The sequence below is a fragment of the Mus pahari genome, chromosome 8 (assembly GCF_900095145.1).
Source record: "Mus pahari chromosome 8, PAHARI_EIJ_v1.1, whole genome shotgun sequence".
NCBI lineage: Eukaryota > Metazoa > Chordata > Mammalia > Rodentia > Muridae > Mus > Mus pahari.
In genome coordinates this window covers 69,536,318-69,561,659 of record NC_034597.1, presented here as the reverse complement: position 1 = coordinate 69,561,659, position 25,342 = coordinate 69,536,318, and the positions used below count along the sequence as shown (strand labels likewise).

Here is a 25,342-nt window from a genome sequence, read left to right as displayed (position 1 = left end):
GGAAAGATCAGAGTTAGCTCTAGCTACATAGCTGTCTCTGGGGTGATCACTGTGCACCTCTAACCACCCCATGCCAACTTAATTACAAGGGAATCTGGACATCATATTTTGGGTTATGTCAGCCTTCGCTAGAACACTCAGAGGATGCTCGCTCACTGGGGATAATACGGTCTGAATGTTGAAGGCTGAAGCGGGCAATGAAAGACTAAAGAAGGGCACTTTAACCTCTGGGTTAGACAAGCCTGGGATCAATGTGGACAAACAGCATGCTGCTGCTGGTACACATTTAAAGGGTGCATTTACCATTATGTAAGAGTCTGGGGATCTTATGTTACTTCTTCTATAGGTTAGACTGAAATGCTAGAATTTGGATTCAAGTGTCAGGAGGAAAGTGAACACAAGCTGAGATATACTGTGGGGAGCTGCTTAGTTGTGCACGTGGGGGTGGGTGTAGTACCCACAGCCAGCGAGCGAGCGCCCCACCAGACAGCTTTTCCAAGTGTGCTTGAGCCAGTGCAAGCACTTCCCTGTACCCACTACCCTGGTGTCACACATTTCTGGATGTGATCTATAAGTCTTTGGCTTGTATCTCTCCATTAGTCAGCTTCAATTGATCAGTTCTTGAGGTGCAGGGCTAATATCTGGTTTAAATCAATGCTAACTGAATGCTGTGAATGACGTGGGGAGGTTCTTTGTACCGGGGAAGACTTCTACCTAATGGTGAGACTAACTGCTCACCATTAGGTAGACTAACTGCTTAGTCAGTCCATCATAGGACAAGAACCAACAGGTGAGAGCCGGCTCCTGCACACACGTGTGTTGCTCATTCTCTGTGTGTGTTTGCCCCACTCCGGGCACTGTCCTCGTGCAACCTAGAGAGGAGGGGAGAAGCAATCTCCCCCGAAAGTGATAAGATGGGAGAGAGTGGTCAGCGTTGGAGACAAGATACAGGATGCTGTAAGAGCATCCGGACCTGACCTCACTGTGCACATGACTCATTCTATAATCAAGACGATAGTAAAGAATTATTACCATAGAAATGAATGTATGTATCAGTGGGTTGTGGGATTTCTGTCATATTTAGCTGTGTGTAGAGACACAGTCTGCAATATTTATGACAAGATGAGATAATATCTTGGATTAGCTCTAAACAATCCAAAGTGAAATATGGGAGTGGGAAGGGGGCAGGGGTTCTTTTTATTTACAGCTGGGCCTGAAAAGGTCCAGAAGAAAAAGTTTAAGACATATTTTTGGCAGTGCTGTGTAGATACTCGTCCGGTGGGTCGCAAGCCCACTTCTAAGGCAGCGCTTGCTCTTGCTTTGCTGGGCTGTCTTTCCCAGGGTCTCTGTGTATGTCATCTCTTTCTCTCCCCTTCACCACCTCACGGGCAGGTACATTTCAGCTGTCTTAGGATCACTGGTGACCCTTGACCCCTTTCCCTGGAGGTTCTTCATAGTGTCCCGATGGGCTTTTGTTGTGGTGGCAGTCAGAGAGGAGCAATCTTTTTAGCTTACTCATGGCTAAGTGCCACTGTGAAGGCTTCCTGCCTCCTGTGAACGCTCATGTGCTAGGGCACTCTGTATGACCATGTGGGCAGATTCAGACTGGATAATCACTTGCGAGGGCTGGGGCGTGGCAGTAACAGCCCTTTACTAATTGAAGAGGAGAATGACGCATGCCTAATTTCTATTTTTTTTCTCAAAGGAAGTTTTATTTTTCATATGAGATGTCGAGTAATTTTAATTCTAATAAGACTTGTCGTTATGACGTGACTTTGCTCCACGTCTTTTGAGAAATGCATACTTTGATCCCTAAAGTTTTCCAGTCTCACAACCTCTGGGGGTGGGGGGCTCCCCGTTTCCATGGATGCAGCGTGGCACAGTGAGGGCAGAGCAGCTGCCCGAGGCTCCAGAGAAGTCAGTGATGAGGCTGAGGGCCATACCGCCCAGACACGTGAAGTTTACCTGCTGCAGTACCACAGGGGTGAGAGGCTTGCGGGCTTCCCTGAGGGTGTGGCGGCTGGACCTGCATTTTTGTCTCTATTGTCTCTATTGTTCTCTGCTGTTTACTTGTAGGCTGTTAAAGCACGGCATGTGAGAACATACCAGATGTTCTACGTGGGAGGAATTTCATAACTCACATACTCTTCAACATGGTTTGTCGGGCCGCCCCAGCTCCTTTCACTGAGCCCAGAAATGCATGTCTGCTCTCTGCCCCTCCTCGGTGTGAAAGGTGCACCCTGCTGCTTTGGGATTTTTCACTTTTTGCTGAAGAGCACATGTGAACCTCTAGTAAAATACCCTGTGGAGTCTTCCTTTCTAGTGGGGGCCAATCAGAGGAGCCCAAGGCAGCCAGGGCACACCTGAAACCTGAAGGCTCACTCAACTTGAATTTCTAGGCTCTTTTCTTATCTCCAAACCCTAAGTGAGGACAGGCTCTGTCTCATGTCAGCCCAGAGATTTTACCTTTCTCAGGATCATCCTAGGACATAGTCCTTGAGTGTGTGTGTGTGTGTGTGTGTGTGTGTGTGTGTGTGTACTACTCACCTGCACTGATCTAGATGTACAAGGCACACTCACCTCTGCTGAAATGCTTTCTGGGCCATCTCTCTTGCGGCTCTCTTGATATCCTCAGGAACCGCATCTTTCTCCACCTCAGAGACTTGATACACTGGGTGGCCTGCATCCAAGCGATAAGGACCTCCTTTGCCACCAAGACCTGCAGTGCCTCTTCCCCCTGAAAAGAAATCATGGGGATACAGTTGTTATGTCTAGAATCTGGCCACAAATCAAAAGTCAGATCACGACTCTAAGACAGTCCTGTGAGAATATTAACTGAAAAAGCTTCACGCCACCTTTGTGCAAACTCTAAGATGCCTCTGCGTAGGATATCTTTTCCTTTTATTTCATCCATCCTGATCGGCATATACGTTAAGGTTCAGTCCAAATTCAAGTTGAACAATTCATCTGATGTCTCTGCTTTGTAGGGGGGGAATTAGTGATTTTGTGCACTGTTTGCAGCCCAGTAAGTTTTCCTTAACTGTGTGATGGCTGGATGTCCTTGTTCTTCTGCCCTAAATGAGTGGCCCTGTGACAGTGACTGTGAGCATTGCACAGCCACTGGTTAAAAAGGAGTAACTCTCCTTCTAGTTATCGGCCTTCCCTAAAATACCAAGATATAGATAAAAATGTCTTTGGTTTTGAAAACAATGAAAATGATTCACAGAGAAACTGAATGACATCTCTGTGGCCTCACATCACTTGCTTAGCCAGGAACTGACGCCGATGGATATGTTTTGAATAATGCTCAACAGATAAACATCATTAGCTTCAGAACAGTTGTTTCTGAATAAGCCCAAGTTTGCATGCCTGTAACTGCACGTCATGAAATGCCGCATGAGCTATTTATCCTAAAATGAAAGTTAGATGCCTATAAGGCATCTAACTAGCTACGTAGCATTTTAAAGGGAGAGAGACAATTACAGAGGAATGCTTGGTCTAATGTATGTTCAAATTTAAATTATTTTAAAATATTTTGTTGACTAAAGAAAATATGTACATCTATTGGCCGCATTTGGCCTTTGTATGAATGATTTATTATCCTTGCTCCTAGATAACTAGCAACCAGGCCCCTTTGTTTATGCATATGTAATTTGGGAACTTAATGAGAATCCAGTATTAGAGAGGCAGTGCCATATTGCACAGTCTAGCACTGTACTACAAACTGGTTGAATAATTAAGACAGACTGAGTTTGAATCTGGTTTTAACTCAATAGCTGGGTCATCAGAGAAATCACTCATCTTCTCTGTGTCTCAGCGCTAACCTACAACACGGGAGGGCAAGGCCTGCCTGGTGGGGTTTTCACACAGCCGAACTGCCTGGGAATGTATCTGGCATGCAGTAAGAGCTATGTGAGTGAGTACCCTCATGATAATTATTTGATTCAGTGACACAGAGAGTGAGATCATTTCTAGATTCATATGGTGGAAAATTGGAAACCTTTTAGACTTTGGATAAATTATGTTACTCTCCTCCACTAGAGCTTTGATTTGTCTAATAAATTAAAAATGAGAATTTGGCATGAGCTCTTTGCTTCATCAAAGTCCAGGTAGGTCACTCCCCCTGGGGAAGCACCACGGGAGCATGATATCTATTAATCATAGTATTTCAGTCTTTTGGTTGAGCACATCTTATTTCATTTAGAAGTGGGTGGTGGAAAGTCTCATCTACACTGTATGCTTCCCGGTTTCACATCCAGCAGGTGTGTGGTGGAGTTGTACTGGTTGGCAGTGCCAGGCCCTGAGGGTGGGAAGCTGCGGCCTGACCTGCTGCACGAGGGTGAAGGTCAGTGGCTGGGACTGAGCCTCAAGCTCCCGGGAAAAGAATCAAATGACTTGGGCCAGAGCCGGGTTTAATGTAGAGCATTCAGAAGGGCATAGATGACAGACAGAAAGAGTAAGTGGAAGCCCAGGAGCCTTGATCAGCTTAAAGATCTAAGGCCGGGAAGCAGACAGGACGTTTGGTCTGAATAGGTGCTGGAACTGGTCGACTCACGTTTAGTAACAAACGAAACTTTGCCTCTGCGTAGGCACTACTGGGAAGCTGACATCTGGCCAGCTCGTTCCAAGATGCATTCCATATGGATTAAATATTGTTGGCTTGACACTGACTTCCAGATCAAAGGACACTTCTAAAAATAGCCCTCCTTTAAAGTCGATGCTTGATGAATAAACAGAGCAGGCAAGAAGTCCTGGGCTTATTTGACAGCATATTGTCTCAGCACAGAAACCCATTTCCTGCCAAGGCCCTCAAGGCCAAGAGGCACAGAGCATCCATCCTCAGGGAAGGTGAAGGACTGAGCTGTGCCAGCACTTCTCCTGGCGAGATAGCCAGACGGTGCACAGTCTGGCTCTGTTCCTGTGATCCAGCACATGTGTCTGCCGCAGCTGCTGGGGGGAAAAGGAAGACGGCAGGCAGGCTTCGGAACAATGGTCTAGGAGGGCAGCCAAGAGGAAGGAATGGCACCTGGCCATCAGTGCAAATCACACCAACCTGATCTCCACACACAGGCCCCCACACCTCCCTTCTCAGATGTGGACAAGAGCCATGTCTTCCCCATGTTAGCTGTTCAAGAGCTTGCTGTGGATTTCTGGAACAATTCCATAGGCAAGGAGTTGAAGAGAAGACTGACACTCCAGCGACCCTGTTCTTTCGCCCAACTGTTGTGGTCTGTGCTCTAGGTTCATATTTAATCTTTAGCCTGACCTCGTGAGGCAGATAATGTCATCTCCCTCCCTTTATCAACACAAGCAAGGGGGAAACAGCTCTAGGTCATAGGGTGGCAGAGTCTGTGGGGTTCCCAATGCCAGGCATTCTACATGTCTTGATGTCATGTAGGGACAGAAGGAGAGAACACATCTAACAGAGAGAGAAGCTGAGAAGGACAACCAGCACCGGGACTGTATCTCAGGGCTGGAATGCTGGCCTCGACACTTAAAATCTGCCAAGACCCAGCAGACTCACATGCTACCAACCTGTTCCACCAGCCCAAGTATTGCCACCCACATGGGGCATGTTGTCTGGGTCCTCCTTGCCATGTTTGGGGTCACTCACGTCTTCATTATTGTCTCTTTCGATTGTTATCTGAAAGGAAGAGTTGAAACACAATCACTCTCCTGTGAGCGCCAGGTGCTGCAGGATGAGAAAGCTCTTTCTCCAAGTCCTGAGGGGTGGAGTCCTCAGCTCGGGAGAGGCCGGCCGGGTCTGGAGAAAGCTTCATCACATTTGACATCCATTTGGTTGGGAAGGAAAATTAATTTTAAAAGAAAAGAAAACAAAGGAGCAGGGGCTGAGCTGTGTTCAGCTTTAGAGTTCTGGTGCAGAAGTGCTCTGAGCACTCTCCTCGATCCCTTCAACCCTCCCATCCCCATGGCCACTAAGGCTGCACCCTCACCAGTGGCCTCTTCTGGCCTTTCACAGTGCCAAGCCTCAGCTGCCCCCAGGACTCCTTATGCCTACAGAACCAGTACCACGTGGGAGACTTGTCCACATGCCCCAGTTCAGTTGCCAGTATGAAATGCAGCCAGCCTTACCCTCCCCTCCTCTCGGGACCACAGCTTCTGTGTGCTGACCCTGAGGACAGCTCGGGAGGCTTCACCTCACTGAATCTGAGCCCCAGTTGTGAGCCCCAGTGACCAGCATCAACCATCCCAGTAAAGGTTTCACATCAGTGGTGCAGGTCTCTTATTGATTGCAGCTGATTCTTCAGCACCAGCTGACCAGACCCTGCAGATTCTCAATTCAAAGTCCATCACATGAATGGACTGGTAAGAGTCGCGGATCCACAAGTTTCCCTCAGAAATCCACAAGCAAGGCCTTCATGGCCTGCACCCCAAGCTCGTCACTCAATGGCTATTCCAGCCTAAAGTTCCAAACTCATTCCACAATCCTGCCCAAACCAGTGCTGTCAGGCCTGTCGCTGCAACCCCCTCCACGCTCCAGTGCTGTCAGGCCTGTCGCTGCAACCCCCTCCACGCTGCTGCTGATTCCCACCCTGGTTATGCTTCTGATGCTGTGACAACATGAAAAAGGCAATGTGGGGAGGAAAGGCCTATTTTCAGGTCACACTCCATCACTGAAGGAATCCAAGGCCGGGACTCAAAGCAGGAACCTGGAGGCAGGAACTGAAGTGAAGGCCATGAGGGTTGCTGCTTACTGGCTTGTCCCCCATGACTTACTGGCTCAGCCTGCTTTCTCAGACCCTCCAGGACCCCGGAATGGCACTACCCCCAGAGGACCAGGCCCTTCCACATCAATCGTGAATTCAGAAAATGCTCATCAGACTTGTGCACAGGCCAGTCTGAGAGAGGCGTTTTTTCAATTAATGTTTCTCTCCCCATATAAAACTAGCTTGTGTCAGTTTGACAAAACAAAAACAAAACACATAACACACACAACCAGGAGAAGGGAGACTGAAGACCTGAGGAAGATATTTAACATTAATACCTTTCTTTGTCTCCTTCCTCCCTCTGACTCCTTCCCCATCAACACATACATGTACACACATGTACATACACACATATGTGCTAGTTCTAATACTGGTCCAAGCAAGCACAGGTCTAGTGGAAGAACTTCTTGGACACTGGTTTTCACTTTGGATTGTGTGTGTCTTTTCTGTTGTTTATTTTAAATAAAGAACTTTGAGAGATGCAAGAGAAACAAATTCCCATGTGAGGAGTGGTTTCACTTTAGTTCACATTAGCTCTTTCCTGTAGACACTGCACAGTCCAGCCAGTTTGCTAGGAGACTTTTGAGAACTAAGTACTAAAATGATGATTCGGGAAAAGAAGAGGCCTATCTAATAACCTCTTGAGGAACCCCAGGGTCATGCTTTTGATATTCCGAGGACATTTATAATGGCTATCAAGAGGCAGAAAACAGGTTAATTGCTTTGGCCAGAAAGAACAAGTTTTGTCAGGCCATCTGCAGGGAAGTGCCTCTGCTCACATGGCCCAAAGGACTCCCATATCAACCCCAAATGAGACAGTTCAAAATAGACTAATTCTTGACAGAAACATCTCGCAAACCCTGATTTATTTCACAGAAATGCATACTGTGACATTCCAGGCATATTTAATTAGGAGCATGGCACCTGGGGAGTTTATCTAATTTTGGATCATCTGGGCCAGTGGTCTCGCTCACAGGGACACATTTCTGCAGGTGGGGCAGATGGAGGCATGCCAAGGGGCACTGCTATTCAGAAAGCAGATAAGCGCCTGCCTTCTTTCCTGAAAGCGCTGAGGTGCGGCTGGAATGTGTGTCCTCTGAGAACTGGGCTCATCTACCAAAAGCTCAAGAAAGTCACTCTAACGAGTAAAATAGACACTGCTGAGTTCATACAAGGACATGGACATGGCCCCTGAGTCAGAGAAGAGTCCCCCATAATTTTTGGCATAACTTGTTACATGTGCTAAACCCCTTGACATATTCCTCACAGCAGATGGACTTTAATTCGTATTAGGGAAGTGTGATATAATCCTAAGAACCATTATCCTCCTACACATGAACTAAATGGAAGAAAACACAGATCTTGTAAAAGGCAACTCATAAAATATCGCAGAGTGAAGTAAGGAGGAGCCAGACATGAGAAGGGACGTGACTCACCAAAGCCCTATAATTCTGGGAAAGGCCCATATATTTTAGGCTCCTCCTTGAGTTTATAATTAAAAAAAAAAAAAAAAAAACTAAAAAACTAAAATTCAGTAAGATGGTATAAATGGCCAGATCATAATTCTGGGGGGAAGGTTAACTCTTGGAGGTCTGACTGGACCACACAGTCGATTACTGCTTTGCACAGCGGGGCTGGGAGTGGCATGGCAGACTCTTCTAGGTCCCTAGCCAATGCTCACTCCCTCCTCTTCCTCTCGACAGAAGCCAGATGAATTATGGGTGATGGAATTAAGCATGGCCTTTCCATCTAGAGATTAGGTCTAGAGATGAGGCCTGGGATGTCAGAGAGAGTCAGGGGGCTACTGAGGAAGTTTCCTCCCAGCTCAGGACAGGGAGCCGAGGAACTTCCCACCGCTCGGCATGCATTATCCCCGCCAATCCTCCATACACACAGATGCATACATGTACACACACACACACACACACACACTTCCTGCCAGGCCCACTTGGGGACATGGCAAAGCATCATAGCCTCTGCAGAGAGGAGACCACACCACTCACGCTGCTCTTTAGCTGCTGTCCCAGTTACTGCTATAATCGTCTACAGGAGGAAATACGCATCATTCTAGTTGAAGCCACGCTACGGTGGGTTTTCTGCTACTTGAAACTAGCATAGGTAACAATCTGACTGGTATATGAAGGACAAGGCGGGGACAGTAGTCAGAGGCTTAAGACCTGAACTGAGAATGCCTTACCGCTGGTGAGAAGGCAGGCCTTGAACTTTCTGACATGACAGTTTCCACACTGGGTGGAGGACATACCTCAGTGGTAAAGTGCCTGCTGGGTATTCATGATTGATGCCTTAGGCTCCATCTGCACTCTGCCACCAACCAACAACACAACCCATGGTGAAACCAGCACAGTGCACACTTATTTGTTGGCAGGCACACTCTGACGTAACCACACTCTGACTCCTGAGCATGTGTGTAAGGAGCCTGCTGCTCGCTGGGATGCGAAGTGCTTTAAGCAGAGTTGCCTTTCTTCTGGTGAGACACAGTCTAGGGGAACAGAAGAGTGCAGGGTAACACAGGCCGTGATGAGGTAGGTACAACACACACACCCCTGAAGCATGGCACCGCCACAGCCCATTCTCACCCGGAATGTTCTTTCATAGACCCTGATGGATTGAAAGTCACACAAGCATGGCCCTAGGAATGATGGCCTTTCATGATAAGAAGTTGACCATCGTCAGTTTTATAACCTGCCCCTTCTGCAATGATAATGCCTGATAAAAATGCCTCTGTCTCACCAGTAGCTTCTGTATGTCCCAACTTCCATCCCTGGCAAAGCTGACCAGTTTGCAATTCATCTTTAGTGCTTGCTACACTTGTTTTCACACATACAGTGACCTTCTGCCCTCTTATCTCTCAGCGTTCCTAAAAGCCTTGTTCTCGGCTTTTCATCAGCAGTACCCACAGCTTTCACTGCTGGAGCATGCTTGCCCAGCCTGCTGGAGGCCCTAGGCTCAGTTCCCACTGCCACAGCTGTATGGCCTCCCAACAAGTCCCCAGCCACATCGGCTCAGCAACCCCAGTTACGCCAGTTGCCTGCTGTTTTCCAACACCACAAGGTATCCGTACTTCAAGTACTGTTATTACTAATTGATAATTCGGGTCTTCTTTTCTTCTTCCTTTCATAGAAGGTCCTGGAATCAAAAAGCAAGCAGAGATACAGGAAGGGGATGGTGTGTGTGCATGTGTGCATGAGTGTGTTGTGAGAGAGTGTATGTGTGTGTGTGTGTGTGTGAGTTTGTGTGTGCTTGCCTGTGACATCTTGGCTGAGCAGCAGTGGCTGGACCCTCTTCTGTCCTGCAGAGCCCTACATTCTGGTATGAAAGAATTCTGTTTTTTTCCTGTGAGTTTTTCAAATGATTCACCAGCATTTTCCTCCTGATTCTGGGCTGGACCCTTTGTTTGCCTCCCCAAACCCACCCACAACCTCCATTCCTCACCTTAGCTTCACCTTTCTCTTTCCAGCTAAGTACCTCTAGAGGCTTAGCACATTTCCATTTGGGGTCCAAGTGATGTGCTTGGTACATATTTTAAAATGTTTGAAATTATAGCTCTAAACACCCTTCCTCCATCTAGATGTTTGGAATATACCTTGTGTTATTTCAGTGTTTCAGTTTATGGAATCTTTGGCAAAGAGCTTTCTCCCTTACCATCTACGCTAGGAGCCATTTCTACACAACAACAACATCCACCCTATCTAAATTAAAATGAGCAATATTTTACAGATTCCACAGATTTCAACTAAAAAAAAGAGAAGAGATACCACCTTGCTAATGTATTACTGCATCTTTCATTCCCTGACAGCAGAAGTCACACTGGCCTTGTAATATAATTGGTTTGTAATGAATGGGCATCAGAACTGCTCAGAGACAGAATTGTAAGCGTTAACTTTCTGGATATAATTTTAAATCAAGCTCTACTTCATGTGAATAGATGATGGGTCCTGTCCAGTCCTGTGTGCCAGCCCATAGGTAGCACATAGCAGGGCCACTGGACAGTAGGTCATCTTCTAACGGGCGGGAACCACTCCTGCCTCTTGGTTCTCAGTGATGCTTAGGTGCAGATCCCATGCATCCCCAGCTGGACTCTCAGCCCTCCAGCCCATCTTCCCTCTAGACACGTGAGAGGCTTCCAGGCACAACCCATGAGTCAGTCCATGGAGATGTTTCTCCACTTGCTACCAAGCCCAAACAAATGATCTGAATGGCTGCTAAAAACAAGACAGGGTTGCAGAACCCGCTGCCAAAGCCACTTCTCACTTCTCTTTGTGTACCTTGTTTGTTCTCTAAGTTCAAAAAAGAATAACAAAGATTTTCAGAAACTCTGGAAATGGAGAATGAGAAAAGATGGGGTCAAGGTGATTTTTGTGGGCTTAATTTAAAAATGAATGTTTGAAGGAATCCAAATGTTTTTGTCATTGAGTGCAGGTGACTGACGCCCCTCCCCAAACAAAACAAAGCAAAACAAAACAAAAACAAAAGCAAAAAACCCATGAACACTAATACCTCATAGATAATTGGCAAAGCTACAGTTGACCAGCACAGAAATGGTTCCCTCCTGCTACAACCCCACAGGAGAACAGTCAGGATTCTAAACTGCCACGAAAACCACATGCTAGCTAAATTCCCAGAAAGGAGGGGCGGGGCAAAGGTTGGGTCTTTCTATATTCCACCTTTTCTATTTTTTGCCTGGTATTTTTAAAAGCCTTCAAAAGGGTGTCATTCAACACTGCTGACCTCCGAAGTCATGCACAGTCAGCTCAGATATGGTCAAGACCATGTCAATGCAATGTTTCTGGTCTGCATTATTTAACATGGCCCTGGTAGTAGACACTTAATGCCCTGCAGGGCTGCTGAAGCTAAGGGGTGTCCTGTAGCATTTCCTGGCTAGGTGACTACAGTTTGTGATCTGGTTTTGTGCTTTCTCCAGAACAGGAGGCGGCAATATAAAGCAGCTTTGTGAGGTGCTGAGGCAGCCAGGAAAGAGAAGGGTGAGTGGAAACTCCATTATACCATCACAAGCAAAGGTGGCTGTGCTATGACCCAGTGTCCATACCTTGGGAGCAGCCACCATAACTATGTGCACAACACATTTAGCATGGGGGATTCTTTTCTGAAAACCCGGACACTATGTAAACCAGGCCAGGCAAGCCACTGATGCTGAGTCCCTGTGGGAGGTATTTCTAGTGACAAACTTGGCTCCCGACTGTTTTCCTCCTCTACTGAAGAAAGCACTTTCTACACAGCCGTGTTATGCTGCTACCCATCGCTTCTAGTTACACCATGATGCTTTACCACCCGGCAGTGACAATATTTCAGAATCCCTCCCTATTCTGCTTGCCCCTACCTCCTCCCAGGTACCCCTAGGTGTACCCACATGTGTTTACTACATGGATCCACACACATTTTTGTATGTGTGAGCATGGAGGCCTTGGGTGTCATTCCTTAGGGACCATCTACCTTGTTTTTGGAAAGAGGGTCTATTCTTGTCTTGGACCTGTCTGACTAGGCTAGGCTCTTCTGTCTATGAGCCCCAGTTGTCCACCCATCTCTGCCTCCCCAGTGCTGGGACTGTACGTACATGCCACCACCCGTGTGCTTTCTGACTTGGGTTCTGAGAATCAAACTCAGGCTCTCACATATGCACAATAAGCACTTTACCAACAGCTCCTACTACACATACTTAAAAAAAAACTATTATTTTATGTATGTGAGTATTTTCGATTCATGTATTCATGTGCACCATTTATGTGCCTTGTGCCTGTGGAAGTCAGGTCTGCTAGAAGTGAAGTTATGGATGGCTAGTCATCAGGTGGGTGCTAGGAACTGAATCAGGGTCCCGGGTAAGAGAAACAAGTGCTCTTAATACCACCTTCCAGCATACGCATTGTTAAAACAACAACAACAACAACAAAACATGTGTTGATAAAATACCCCTCCCACTAGACAGCACTATGGGGCATGAAGGAAGATCTGACTTGGGTCCTACACTTGCATGGGTTCTGGGTGAGTACTTGGAAGTCAGGGCTGGCTTGTCTTCTGCCCAGCAGCAGCAGCAGCAGCAGCAACAACAACAACAACAGCAGCAGCAGCAGCAGCAGCAACAACAGCAGCAGCAGTGATGCACAATCCTCTGCAGCTCAGACAATGACTGTGGGACAGATGCTGTCATCAGAGTCATGTCAAGGCTACAGAATGGTGCAGGTGCAGAGACTTTTTAGTAGGGAAAGAAAAGGGCGAGTGGAAAAGCCATTCTTACCATCTCAAGAAAGGTGGCTACATAGCTGGGAAGCAGCCACCATAACTAGGTGCAAACCGCATTTAGCACGGGGAGTTCTTTTCTGAAAACCTGTCTTCTTCTTTCACCACACTCACTCGGCCCCTCTGTACCACCTCTGGGTTCCTTCAGCATCACTGGGCTTGGGAGGTTCTAGGCTTCAGGCAGCACAGCCTTTGGGGAATGGCACTGGGGAGTCTAGGCCAAGGATTCCATGGCACGGGTCGTACTGAAGGCACGGAACACTTAGTCCAGCATCACAGGGCTGAATAGGGTTAAGTAGGCTGGCACGGACCTTCCTGCCTCTGCATTCTTCCAGGGTCCGTCTTGTCCTGTAACTCGTTATGACACTTAGGGGCATCTTCCTGTCTGTCTCCTGTGGGCACTATGGTTCCCCAGGAATGAATAGTTCATCTTATCAGGGCGGGGTTGCCCCATGAGGCAGCTTAACAGAAACAGACCCTGTACCCGACTTGTCTTATTTTGACATGATTTACTACCATTTTCCTAGGTGAGACATAGAGAATTAGGGTAGGCATCTGTAAGCACAACTGCCAGACAAGAAAGGTAGCTGAGAGGTTCCAATAGTGTTGAAAGGAGGGACTCACAGCAGATGACAGAAGACTAGAGGTGAACCCCAAACTTGAGCCCCTTATGGCGCCTAACTTCCTGTGCTGCTCTGAACTTGCTTTGCCTTTCTGGGCCCGATGCTCTCGCTTTCCAGATAGAACCCCAGACTGTGTTCTTCTGGCTGCACTCTTCACGCGGGTCCTCACCTCCAAACACTTCGGTTCTACTTCAGTCCCCAGAGTCACTTTAAATAAAACAAAGCCAAGTTTACTGAGCAGTGTGGGATTGTTACTCAGACGTTCAGCTTCTCTCCAGATGGGCTCACTTGGGTTTACAGGTTTTTCAGTGGTAGCTTGAAGTCCCGGCAGGGGGGGGGGGGCTTTACTAGGAGTTAGAAAACTGCCTTTCCATATTGTTTCTGGCTCCAACTGGAGAACTGGTTTTGGCTGAGTTTCCTTCCCTCCCCTCAGTTTTCTGGGAGGGGAAAGTGTGAGTAAGGTGCAGCTCTGCTGAGCAGGGTTGTTCCCATGGTGATTACAGAGCAAGGCATGTGCAGAGGTCTACCCTCAATGTCAGGAAAGTTACCAGGCAATGTGTGGATCGTGCAGGGAGGTACGAGCCAAACGGTGAACTTCATGGAAGAAGTAAGGAAAAACCATGACTGTACATCAACATACAAGTGAGAGGTTTGGGGAAAGAGAATTCAGTGACAGCAATCAGGTGCATTCTCCTGGGGCTCTGCCTTGTGACTTCAGTGTAAAACTACATAGCTTAGTTATGCTCAGATAAAGCTTTATGTGCCCCTTTCTTCCTTGCCAGCAGGCATAGTAGGTCTGCCCTGAACCTCAGGCTGTGCTCCTAGGTTCCTGAAGGGCGCCTGGAACCACAGATAGAATGGCCTGCATCACACACAACGAGGAGGAAGCTGATACATTGGGCACAGTAAGGGGTGGGCAATAACGACCAATAACAAAGATCAATGGGAACAACGGCTGCAATCAAGGGGCCAGCGCCATTATCCTTGCACTTTAGGGACATTATTCAGTGAAATAAAGGTTCCCTGAACACCACACGGTTCTCCTGACAGGCAAGATGACAAAGTGCCTGGTGAGTAGCTAAGACTCATGTCCTGTTGGGGGAAGGAGCACAGGACAGTGCAGGCAGAGAAAAACTTGAAATGTATGACGCCTTTACACCTAGAACCTTCTCCTAGCTGTTTCTGGATCACAGGACGCTCCAGGAAATGAAGCCATGGTTAGGAACTGAGACCATCCTTACAACTTATGTACTATGTACTGGCTATGAGTCAGACATAGGACCTTAAGGATGCGCAGCCCATTGAGACCTGGTTCTGTGGAGTTTCTGCCAGGAGCAGGAGGGACCTGTACTCAGTAACCAGAACTGACTGGGGAAGAGTGCCAGGCCAGGACAGCAAGAGGTGGAGTCAAATGGCAAGAGGTTAGGCCTGAAAGAGGCAATACAGAAGGCGATTTTGAATGAAGGAGTGGGCAGACACTGAGCTGAAGAGGGGCTTGAGGCTGACTGTGTACATGAGAGCCCTTTGCCTGGGTTCTTCAGACCCACTGTAGCACCCAGACCTGCACACTAGAATCTCAGAGAGGTTCACCAAGAGGCGATGCCGCATCCTAACATCCACCCGCAGGGCCAAACAACTCTGCCCAGTCCTCGAATACTAATACCATTTGTGTAATTTAGCCACAGTTACTTCGAAGTCGCCAGAAGCATCTACACACCAGCAGCCTTAGCAACCAGGCGACCCCAAGTTCAGGACTGTTCTGCTACTCACAAGATTTAAACTCTCGGAGTCTATTATTTTTCAATCTCACCCCTTAGCCATTGTACAACACGTTAAAAAAAATGTCATTTCCAGACTGAAACTCTTTTCTATCTACGTGAGGGTGACTCATTACCATCCAAATATGAGATACATTAACAATATGAATAAGACAGGAAAGAGAACTCATTTGAGTTTTTTTTTAAGTGCTCATTTTTGTAAATTCCCACAATTTCTGTGGCTATTTTATTTTATTTTATTTGTGTATGCATTTTCTAACAGCCTGAAACCATGAAGATGGATAAGCTACGGGAAAGAGTGCAGGAGCGTGGCCCAGGGGGAAGTGTGGCATGAAGGAGTCCAGAAGGAGGTGGATGAGACAGGCAGAGGAGAGGCGGGCGGGCGGCAGGGAGCTCAGAGTGGGGCTGTGTGCAGTACGGGGTCAGGGAAGAAGAGAAACCTCAAGCCCACTGATCCAGCAGGCTCACGGAGGCCGGGATGAAGTCACCAGGCGGGCAAGTGGATGGAGGTCTGCAATAGAACCAAGGCAGGCAGAGCAGGACTTAGTTTTTAATAAGGCCAGGACATTGGATCCTCCTGGAACTGGAGTTAGAACTCCAGAGAACTGCCGTGTGGGTTCTGGGAACTGAACTTCTGCAAGATCAGCCAGTGTTCTTCTTCATCACTGAGCCATCTCTCCATCCTCATTAGTAAGCATTCTTAGCCAGTATGGCAGATAGTGATTTTAAGAGGTTTTGTAGGAACATGCGCGGAACTATGTCGTGTGTGTGTGTGTGTGTGTGTGTGTGTGTGTGTGTGTGTGTGTGTGAGGGGGGAGGCTTTGGGTCTTAGAGACATGCAGACATCACAGAACTCCTTAGAGAGACTGGGCTTAAAAGACATTTTCAATCTCAAAAGAATTGCTGTAAATCTATGTATGTTCCTTTAACTGGAGGTTTTGTAGTCCATGGCTGTCTGTTTAGAAGTAAAGAATTTGCCGGGGGTGAGAGGAATCAGGTGAGGGCAGAGCAGCAAAGTCTGTATTCTGGATGAATTCCAAGTATGTGGAGTGGAGAAGAGCCACCATGTGACTGGCCTTCCAAAGGTGAGCCTGGCTTCCATACAGCACCTGCTTTTGCTTCTCTGTAGTCTCCCAGCAGGCTGTCCCACTGCCCTTTGGTGTCAAGAGTCCCATCTGTCCAGGTGCTTTATCCATAGCAAACCTGCCCCTGCTGTTGTATGTGTGTAGGGTTGAAACCATGCCCACCACCCACAGGTGAGGTATACATTGTTGTAACCTTTCATGGAACACAACCTCTAGGATGTTTGTTTAAAGGTCAGAGGCTTCCCAGACCCTGAGGAAGGCTGGCATACGTGAGGTATCTCCTTGAGAACAAAGACTCTCAGATCCTGACCAGTGGGTGGGCCGTCTCTGGGGTACTGTGCTCTTTGTGTGGAGGGTATGCACAGCCATTCTGTTTTAGGGAGCCCCGTGAGGAAAATTCAAGGAAACGAAACGACACCCCTCCCATGTTCCTATTCTTCTTAGATAACAAAAGACAGATAATTATCTAACACATTTCTCAATATGAACAAAACAGAGAAGTGACCTTCTGTCTGTGCCTGTTCACTGCAGTGACCCCAGCCGCAGCCAGGGGATGGTCACGGGAGGAGGAGCTCGGCTGTAGCTTCCCGCCTGTCACAAACGCCATAAATTTTAACAGGCAGCCAGACCTGGATGGCTCACAGTCACCCCTAGGGAGTGATAAATGCTCCTGCTGGTAGACTTATATAAACTGAGACGAAATGACTTTTTTAAAAGGATATTCCCTGTGCTCAATAAACCTGAATGTTGTAAGCCTGAAGGACGGCTAGCCTAAGAAGGAAAATAAATCAATCTGGCAAGAAAAAGCAATCACTTGGAGTGTTCGTAGAGTAACCTAGATGTACGGGGTACTGAATTCAGTGATTTAAAATTCACATGCTTGTTAGCTGAAACCCCCACTTCTGGCTTTATGCTGTTTATAAAATGCACTCTGTGGGTGAGAAAGGGTAGTGATGGCAGGGGTGTGACTTAAGTATAGTATATGCATGCATGAAAATGTCAATAAAACCTGCAGCAACCTTTATAGTGTTCGGTGAACAGAGCGTTTTGTTCACACACACCTGCTGTCCCCTGACAACAGCAAAGAAATGCCACTCAGCTCAGTGGACTGCCAATGATGAGTGAAAACTTATAGGAGATTTGGGGAAGTAACATTTTGAGCTTGAATCAAAATACCAACACAACCTGATTGCTTTATTTTATATAATAAGCGGCAGATACATCCAGAGAGGACAATGAGCTTGGACCTGGGGAAGAGATTCCACCCACCCTGTCCAGACCCCTGCCCACAGTTTGCTGACAGAGACCTCCCTTCCTAGTGGCCTTGCTCTGCTCCTCCACTGCCCACCGGCAGGAAGGTCTTGGCCTGCATAGAGTGCTGGCAGGAAACAATACTGCTGTTTACCGTGAAGTACAGGTGGAAAACATGGCTAGGACATTTTATGGGGGTAAAGATGTACAATGAGCACCTGAAGTAAGAACAGGAGTTTTTATACAGTAAAACAAAGTTTAAAGAAAAAAGTTTATTTTTCACTTTCCGCCCCACCACATGTGTGCAGGTGCCTGTAGAGGCCAGAAGGGGGCACTACATCCTTTGAGCTGGAATTACAAGTGGTTGTGAGTCACCTGACATAGATGCTCAGAACTGAACTCAGGTCCTCCAGAAGAGTAAGCAGAAAGCACTGTTAACAACTAAGCATCGCTAGCTCCTGCAGATCTTAAAAACTAATGTTACTATAACGTCTGCCCACTTGAGAGGAGCCAGTGTGGGACCCCCAACTCAATTTGTTTCTTAGACACCTAAAAAGAGTTCTTTGTTCTTTTGCCTTCAGCCTGAGTTACTAATTACCTCTGGAACTGGCTCATCTTAAACTTAGACTGGTGCAGGAAGCCTTCTGTCCTTCTACCTGACAGCTAAAAAGTGGTAACTGCTGGATGGCCTGCCAGGCCCTGCTTTCTGGTATTAAAAGCCAGGAATGTTTACCAAAAGATAGCTTATGACCCCTCCGCCATAAATGAGCCATACAGCTCCTCCGGAGAAAAGTTGTAAACTCAACTTTCTTTGTGAACTTCCCCCCTGCTTGTTAAGACTCAGTTTGAAGTTATACATTACCCAGATGTACTGTGTCAACCCTGATACCCCCGGGCCCTTTGGAACTTCCTGCCTCCCTAAGCCTGCACACACTATTCTGCTGACTTGTAACCGCCTTGATGTGTTTGAGCCAATCATATGTAACCGCGCCAATTCTCCCCATCCCCCCGACCCTTACCCTATAAAACCCCCTAGCTTTTGGGTCTTGGAGTCGACTTCCTCTGTCTCCTGTGTGAGATATGAGTCGACCTGGAGCTCTGCCATTAAACTGCCTTGTGCGTTTGCATCAAGATGGTCTGTCTATCGTGTTTTTTTGAGACACCCTGACTCCTGTAACCTGAGGACCCAAGAGGGGGTCTTACACCAGCACTGATGTGTGGTGGACTATTACTTGTAAACACTATTCAGTCCTATGTCCTGCTGTGGCTGGGCCATCCCAGTTAGCACCAGTTGTCTGAGGATAACGGTAACAATGATTATTAGTTGTGATCAAACCATTTTGTTCAGAGGCTTAGAGGTGAGTAAGGGCTGAAGAGGCTGTAAGACCTGAGGTCCTTGGCAGGGCAGATCTCCCTGCTCCTATCACTAAAGTTCAACTAAGTGATTAAAACCACTGCCTTCAGTCTTAACATAATTATTGCATGCTAGCTATCATGGTTGGTCATTACACACAGATGAGTCCTTTGGGGGAGGTAACTGTGCTATTTGCATATGAAATTAAACCTTGTTTCTTGGCACCAATCAACATGGGCAACACTCCTTTGATAGAAAAAGTGAGAGACTAGGAGTCAGACAGACTCCCCGGAAGGCAGAGACACACAGAGGAGGGACCAAGGCTAGGTAACAGAGACGGTGAACTTCTAAGATGGCTGCTTCTTCCTCAGCCTCCTGACTTGAAATAAAACCTGGTATCTTAAAACAAGAGCCTGGTAAGATTTGTCTCCCACCAGCAGGTTACCTGGTGATGGACTGGCATGATAAGTTCAAGGCTAGATCAGAACATGTTACAAACCAGTTGGGGGCCAACCAGATAGAACCCTATCCTTCTTCAAACTGACCAGCCCTGAACTAGAGGTGGGAGACTCTGCAGACTGAGAGCTCCAGCTCGCAGGGAGAAGGGCTTTCTGGCTTCTGCTTCACAGAGGGCATGTGTCTCTGTGTGTCTGACATGCGTCTCTGTGTGTCTGACGTGTGTGTGTTTCCTCACCCCCAATAAACATACTTTTCTTTTCAACTATTGATTTCAACGAATGGTTTCCCCACTGCTGTACATTACACTCGAGATAGAGAACGCAAGTGTTATCTATCTTCCTACTCGGGGGCCCTTTTCCTAATTTGATGTAGTGCTCATGCATGCTGGAAGAGGCTCTAGGGGCTGCCACTCCCACAGGATGCATTATAAGTAAAATGTTGGCAACTGTAACTCTAAAGAATCAATCATCTAGAAATGAATAAATCTACACATGCCTTTCTGCTTACTGCAGGCAAACTCAACATCCTTTTGTGAGTCCACACAGACAGACCTCATCAAAAGTTGATGAGTGTGTGTTACCATGCGTTATATTAAAGCAAGATTTTCCCAAAGCCTTGGGCGAATCCTTGGAAGGTCTTGAAGAGATTTTCCTCTAATCTTTATGTGAAACCTAAGAAAACACAGAATGAAGGGGAGCAGCTTGCCTGTTCTGAGTTTTCTAGAATCATCAAATGTATTCTTTGTTCAGTTCTCTAACAGAGACATATACTGCTGGTATTAAAAAAAATTCTTCAACATGGTTAGAAGTATAGGCAGTGTAGCTTGTCTGCTTGGATTTAAACCCTGGTTCTTGACACATAGCCAGGTAAGGCCCCTCATCTACAAGAAAGACTAAGGCACCCATCTTATCCACAGCATCATTGTAGGAAATCACACAGATTCACTTGGAAAAATCCTTGGCCTCACCATGCTTAGCTAGACTAGCCATTATTATTCTTCTATTTCCGAGAGTAAAAGATAATGGCATAGTGTGGATCATCTGTTTTTTAGTAGGCATGTGTTAGGTATACATCATGGTAATGTTAGCACTGGGAAAAATAAGTCAGGATTTTAATCAAGGCTTTGTGAAATTTGAGTTGTGTAAGATTCCACATTCTGTCCAAATCATTTAATACCCATGACCTCCTTTGGGAAGTTCAATGTTGCTGCAGATATTACAAACACCAAGCTGACCCTTCCTACCTCGGGCAGCAGGGTGAGACTACAGCGCCCTCTTGTCGCCTTGCAGCTGGACTGAGAGCTTCCTCGCCTTACAACTCTGGAAAACATGTTTGCTCTCAGTGTCTAAGGGCATAGCATGAAGGGGACTTGAGACACTTCCAGTGACAAACAGTCCACATGACTGCTCCCCAAAAGACTCGAGAGTGAAAGATATCTTACAAGGAGAAGAAATATGTTCAAGTGCCGAGGGAAAGGCTGTTTCTGCCTCCCCCACCCCTGTAAATTCCAAATTCAAGTTTGTACTTCAATGTCTTTGGCTTGTTTGCTTGTCAACTTCAACATATTTTAAGTTAGATAATACCAACTGTGAGATTTCTTATTTATTTACAAATTTCTTGGCATGCATCTAAAAGAAAGGAAACATGTTCCACAAAATGTAAAGAAGAGAATGTGTACTGCTTTCTGTCTCATGGAAGCTTTTAGGAGAAGTTTCTTGTATTTCATTTGTAGAGTTGGAATGAGAACGGATCTGGCTGCTGAGGAACACACAGCCATTTGTTAGCTCAGTCAGCCCATGGGCCTGCTACTGAGCGCCACTCAGAGGCCTGGGCTGTGCACAGAACAGCACCCCCATTACAGTCTATAACCTTACACTGACTGCTGCTAATAGTCACAATTCTCCACATTGTGCAATTTCCACTTCGCAGGGCAGGAAAGTAAAACTCAGGCAAAAGAACAACTCATGCATCGACACAAAACTGTTAATGCTAAGCCCAGTTCTTGCCAGTGCAAAAGCCAGATTGAGCAGATCTGTCAGGCTGGCTTTTGAAAGAGAATATGTTCTTAAGAGTCCCAGAATTCTCTTTTCTAAAGTGCACCATGGCAAGAAATGTGTCTAAAGTATCAATGTCTTCCCTTTTACCTCATGTGTCCGACAGATGTACAGAAATCCACGCGCATCAGTAAGGCGGCATTTACAAAGGACCACAGCACCCTCAGAAGCCCAGGAACAGGTGCTGTACACCCAGACAGCTGTGAGCAGGGCTCAGAGAGACTCAGAGATTTCCTTGCCACAGGATACTGGTATATTATATAATCCCTCAAAGGTGGCAATTTCTAATGTGTAAATGGGACTGGCCAGCATGGCTGGCATTGCAAGGGTGTGGTTCCGAGGAGGAGCGATGCTGGTAGGACAGGTCTCTTGCTTTCCCCTCACCTAAGCTTCCTGACAATGGCAACAAGGCACACTGTCTTCTCAGTTACAGAAGAAAATAGTCCCACAAAAAGACCTCCGAGCAGATGGGTCGCTGACTGACACTCTGCTTGTGACAAAACCTTGTGACCTAAATGCAGATGGGAAGCTTTTATGATACTTAAAAAGAATGTAAGTCATCTTTTGGGTAACTGGAGATGGGTTTGAATAAATGATCTTCTGCACATTCAGTAAGGCTAAACACACAAACCACTCAAACACAGATCTACAGACAATAAGCTTCTCTTAGATACACCAGGATATGTGCAGGTAAAGGGTCCTCTTTTTAAAAGAAAAATTTTTTAAATCCAAAAACTGTTATTTGCCAACCTGAAAACATTCCTTCAATACAAGTCTAGTGGGTGTAAAGTCAGTATAGGGAATTGTGCTGGCACGAACATGTGATGACAAGCTGGCAGTTTGGTAATAAATAAGTATTTATCAAAGACTTCAGGCTCAGCCGGCCGAAGCTAAGCTCATTCTGAAACCCTGGGAAGATGCTAAGATTTCTGCACAGTTAGAGGCAAGGGGCTCTTCCAGTACCTCAGGAACAGGCCTCTGTACCGAGCTCGAACCCCATGTGTAGTGCCAGGTTTCCTGAGCCTGATTGCTACTAATTAGGATGATAAAAAAAGATTCCCTTTTTTTAGTGTTTGGAAAAAAAACAATCTAAAGAATTTTTGGAAACTTGAGCTTATGATATTTATCTGGTTTGGGTTTTAAAAATATTTCTTTCTTTTTTTTTTTTTTTTTTAATTTTTTCTATCAACAACTAAGCTTTCTGAAATAGCTCTTCCCTTGACATTACTGGGGAGATGGGCTTTATTTCCCCAGAAAAGTAAACAAGGGAATAAAAACAAGGTGACTCAAAGGATGAGGAAGTGTGTTTCTCTGCAGAACAAAAGGGCCTTTCACAGTATGTCAGAGACTCAACTGTGGGCTTTCCTGAATGTAAACACTGTTCAAATGGGAAAAGGAATTTCATCTATGCCTATAAAAGGTCTCAAACAATAGTTCTTGCTTGAAGCTACATTTAGCACACAGTAAAACAACCTTTTCCTCAAATACTCTGCCCACAGACCTGCAAAGTTTAATCACCCCAGGAGATGAACAATTCTCCATCACTTGCAGAGCGGCAATCAGAGCCTGTGGATGAGAGGCTGCTAAGGGAAGAGACGGCCAGGATGGACAGGCAGCAAAGGACAGTCTTCAGGAGTAAGGGGTGCTGAGACACAGTTTACAACCGTAGACGGATGCTTTGCACTCAGTCAGAGTTTAAGGTCCACAGAACATATGGCTCAGGAGGTTAGGGTCACAGAAATGGAGCATTAACAGTTTAAACCAAAAGGAGCAGCGGTTAGATGAAATAATTCCCATTATGTATACATCTCTTCATTGCAGCAAGTTAAAATGGGCACTGATTATAATATTTAGTGGAGCTGTAGGTCAATGAACAAATTACGTCATTATTATAGAAACACCCAAAGTCTTTCCTTACCCATCTGATTTTGCAGGCCTCTTTCTACCACTGTGTCAGCTTTAATCCTATACAGCCAACCTAAGGAAAATTCCTAAGAAATTCTCGACAGAGAGTTTGACAACAGTGTCAGAGATCGTTTAGATTTTATGTGAAGTTTCCTGTTTTCAAATAATGAATATCAAATTCTACAGGCCCCTGTTATTTGAGATGGATGTGTATGTTGTGTTGGGGTGGGGGGCGATAAAAGGGGGCAGGGGCAGGGTTTCTGTGCCTCTGAGGTTAGCTTCTATGACATTCTCTTTTGTGCCTCTATGCCTAGGTGTGAACAGGGCCAGCTTTTCTCAGATCACAAAGGACACTGGAAACACTCTATGATTTATGAGCTTCTTAAAACTGGTGACACCCAAATATTAAACATTATCTATTCAGTGAAATATTTTCTATGCATATTTCAAGTCTTATCACTTCCATTTCATCCAAAGAACACTGAGGCTTGTACAGGCAGGTGCTACGGCCACACAGTGGGTACAGGGAGGCCAGCATTCACCCTGCTCTGCCCGATTCTAGAGCTTCAAGGGTTATGGCTGCCTCTGTAATGAACAGGTATGACATAAATGAGCAATGACTTGGTTTTAGAAGAATAAACTAGACACTACCCATAGCTTTGTCTCCTGAGAGGAGAGGCGTGGCCCTTGGAGTTTGTCTGTCATATCTCCCTTCATCGGGCAGGGAAGACTTGCCAGTCTGACTGGGAAAAGACAAGGACACCCATTGGCCTACACAGTACAAGAAGACAGAGTCACTGAGTAGTAAATATGCAGGAGTGTCCACCTGGTGTCTGACTTACCTCCATAAGGAGGACTTGAGCACCCTTCTCCTGCTCTGCCTCTCCTGTGCTCCCACCTGAGGTGAGTGGTCAGGTCGGGTCTTGGAGGGACACAGGGACATCTGCTTTGCCCTCTCAGGTCAAGGCACGCCCCCCAACCCCTGCTCAGTTTCTACTATTGTTGCACTAAGAGAACCTGAGGATTGGTCCACTTATTAATATTTACCTTTAAGTAGACTAGTATTTTGAGAGGTATCTGATCAATAATCATTTTTTAACAGTTTATTTGAGTTGAGAAGGTGCCAATGACGGATAAGCTCTAGGCTGTAGCCTACACCAACTGACATCCTTAACATCTCAAATTGCCTGCAATGATTTAAGAGCCTGTACTAGTAACTTAAAACCCTTTTTCAAGGGGCCAGGGAGATGGTTCAGAGAAAAAAGCGCCTGCAGCCAAGCTTAACATCCTGAATCTGAGCCCCAGAACACACATGGTAGAAGGAGAGACCCAAATCTCCCAAGCTGTCCTCTGACCTGCACACACACACACACACACACACACACACACACACACACACACACACAGAATTTTAAAAAGCCTATACCTCAAAGAAAACTCAAGACCAGATACTATAACCTCTGAGTTGTATCAAACATTTAAAGAACTGAGAACAATTCTTTATGAACTCTTCTAAAGGGCAAAAAGAGAGGCCATTTGTCAACTGACTCTATGAGGCCAACATGGCTGATGTCAAAAACTAGAAAGACATTGTATTAAACAAGTTCTATAGACTAACATCCAGTGCAGGCATGAACATCTTTCAACAAATTGATATGAAACTGAACCTATTACAGTAAAAACAGGATTATGTATTATGACCAAGTGGGCTTTAAGCTGGGAATGAAAGGTTGAACTTATGCATAAAAATATATTAAGATAATTCACAATTAATAGAATAAAGGGTAAACTATGTGATTATATTAGCAGATACATAAGTAGCATTTGAGGAA

The 25,342-nt window shown here is 46.1% G+C and overlaps 1 protein-coding gene across 2 annotated transcripts in view; it reads right to left on the bottom strand.

Moving 5' to 3' along the window:
* The window catches only part of Vwa8 (von Willebrand factor A domain containing 8), a 322,019-nt gene that overhangs the window by 24,038 nt on the left and 272,639 nt on the right, over nt 1-25,342 (bottom strand). For both annotated transcript variants that reach the window (XM_029541466.1, XM_021203139.2), the window contains exons 38-39: nt 5,536-5,644; nt 2,581-2,737 (exon numbers count right to left, since the gene is read on the bottom strand). In XM_029541466.1, coding sequence (XP_029397326.1) covers nt 2,581-2,737; nt 5,536-5,644 — 266 coding nt within the window. The remainder of the gene's footprint in view (nt 1-2,580; nt 2,738-5,535; nt 5,645-25,342) is intronic.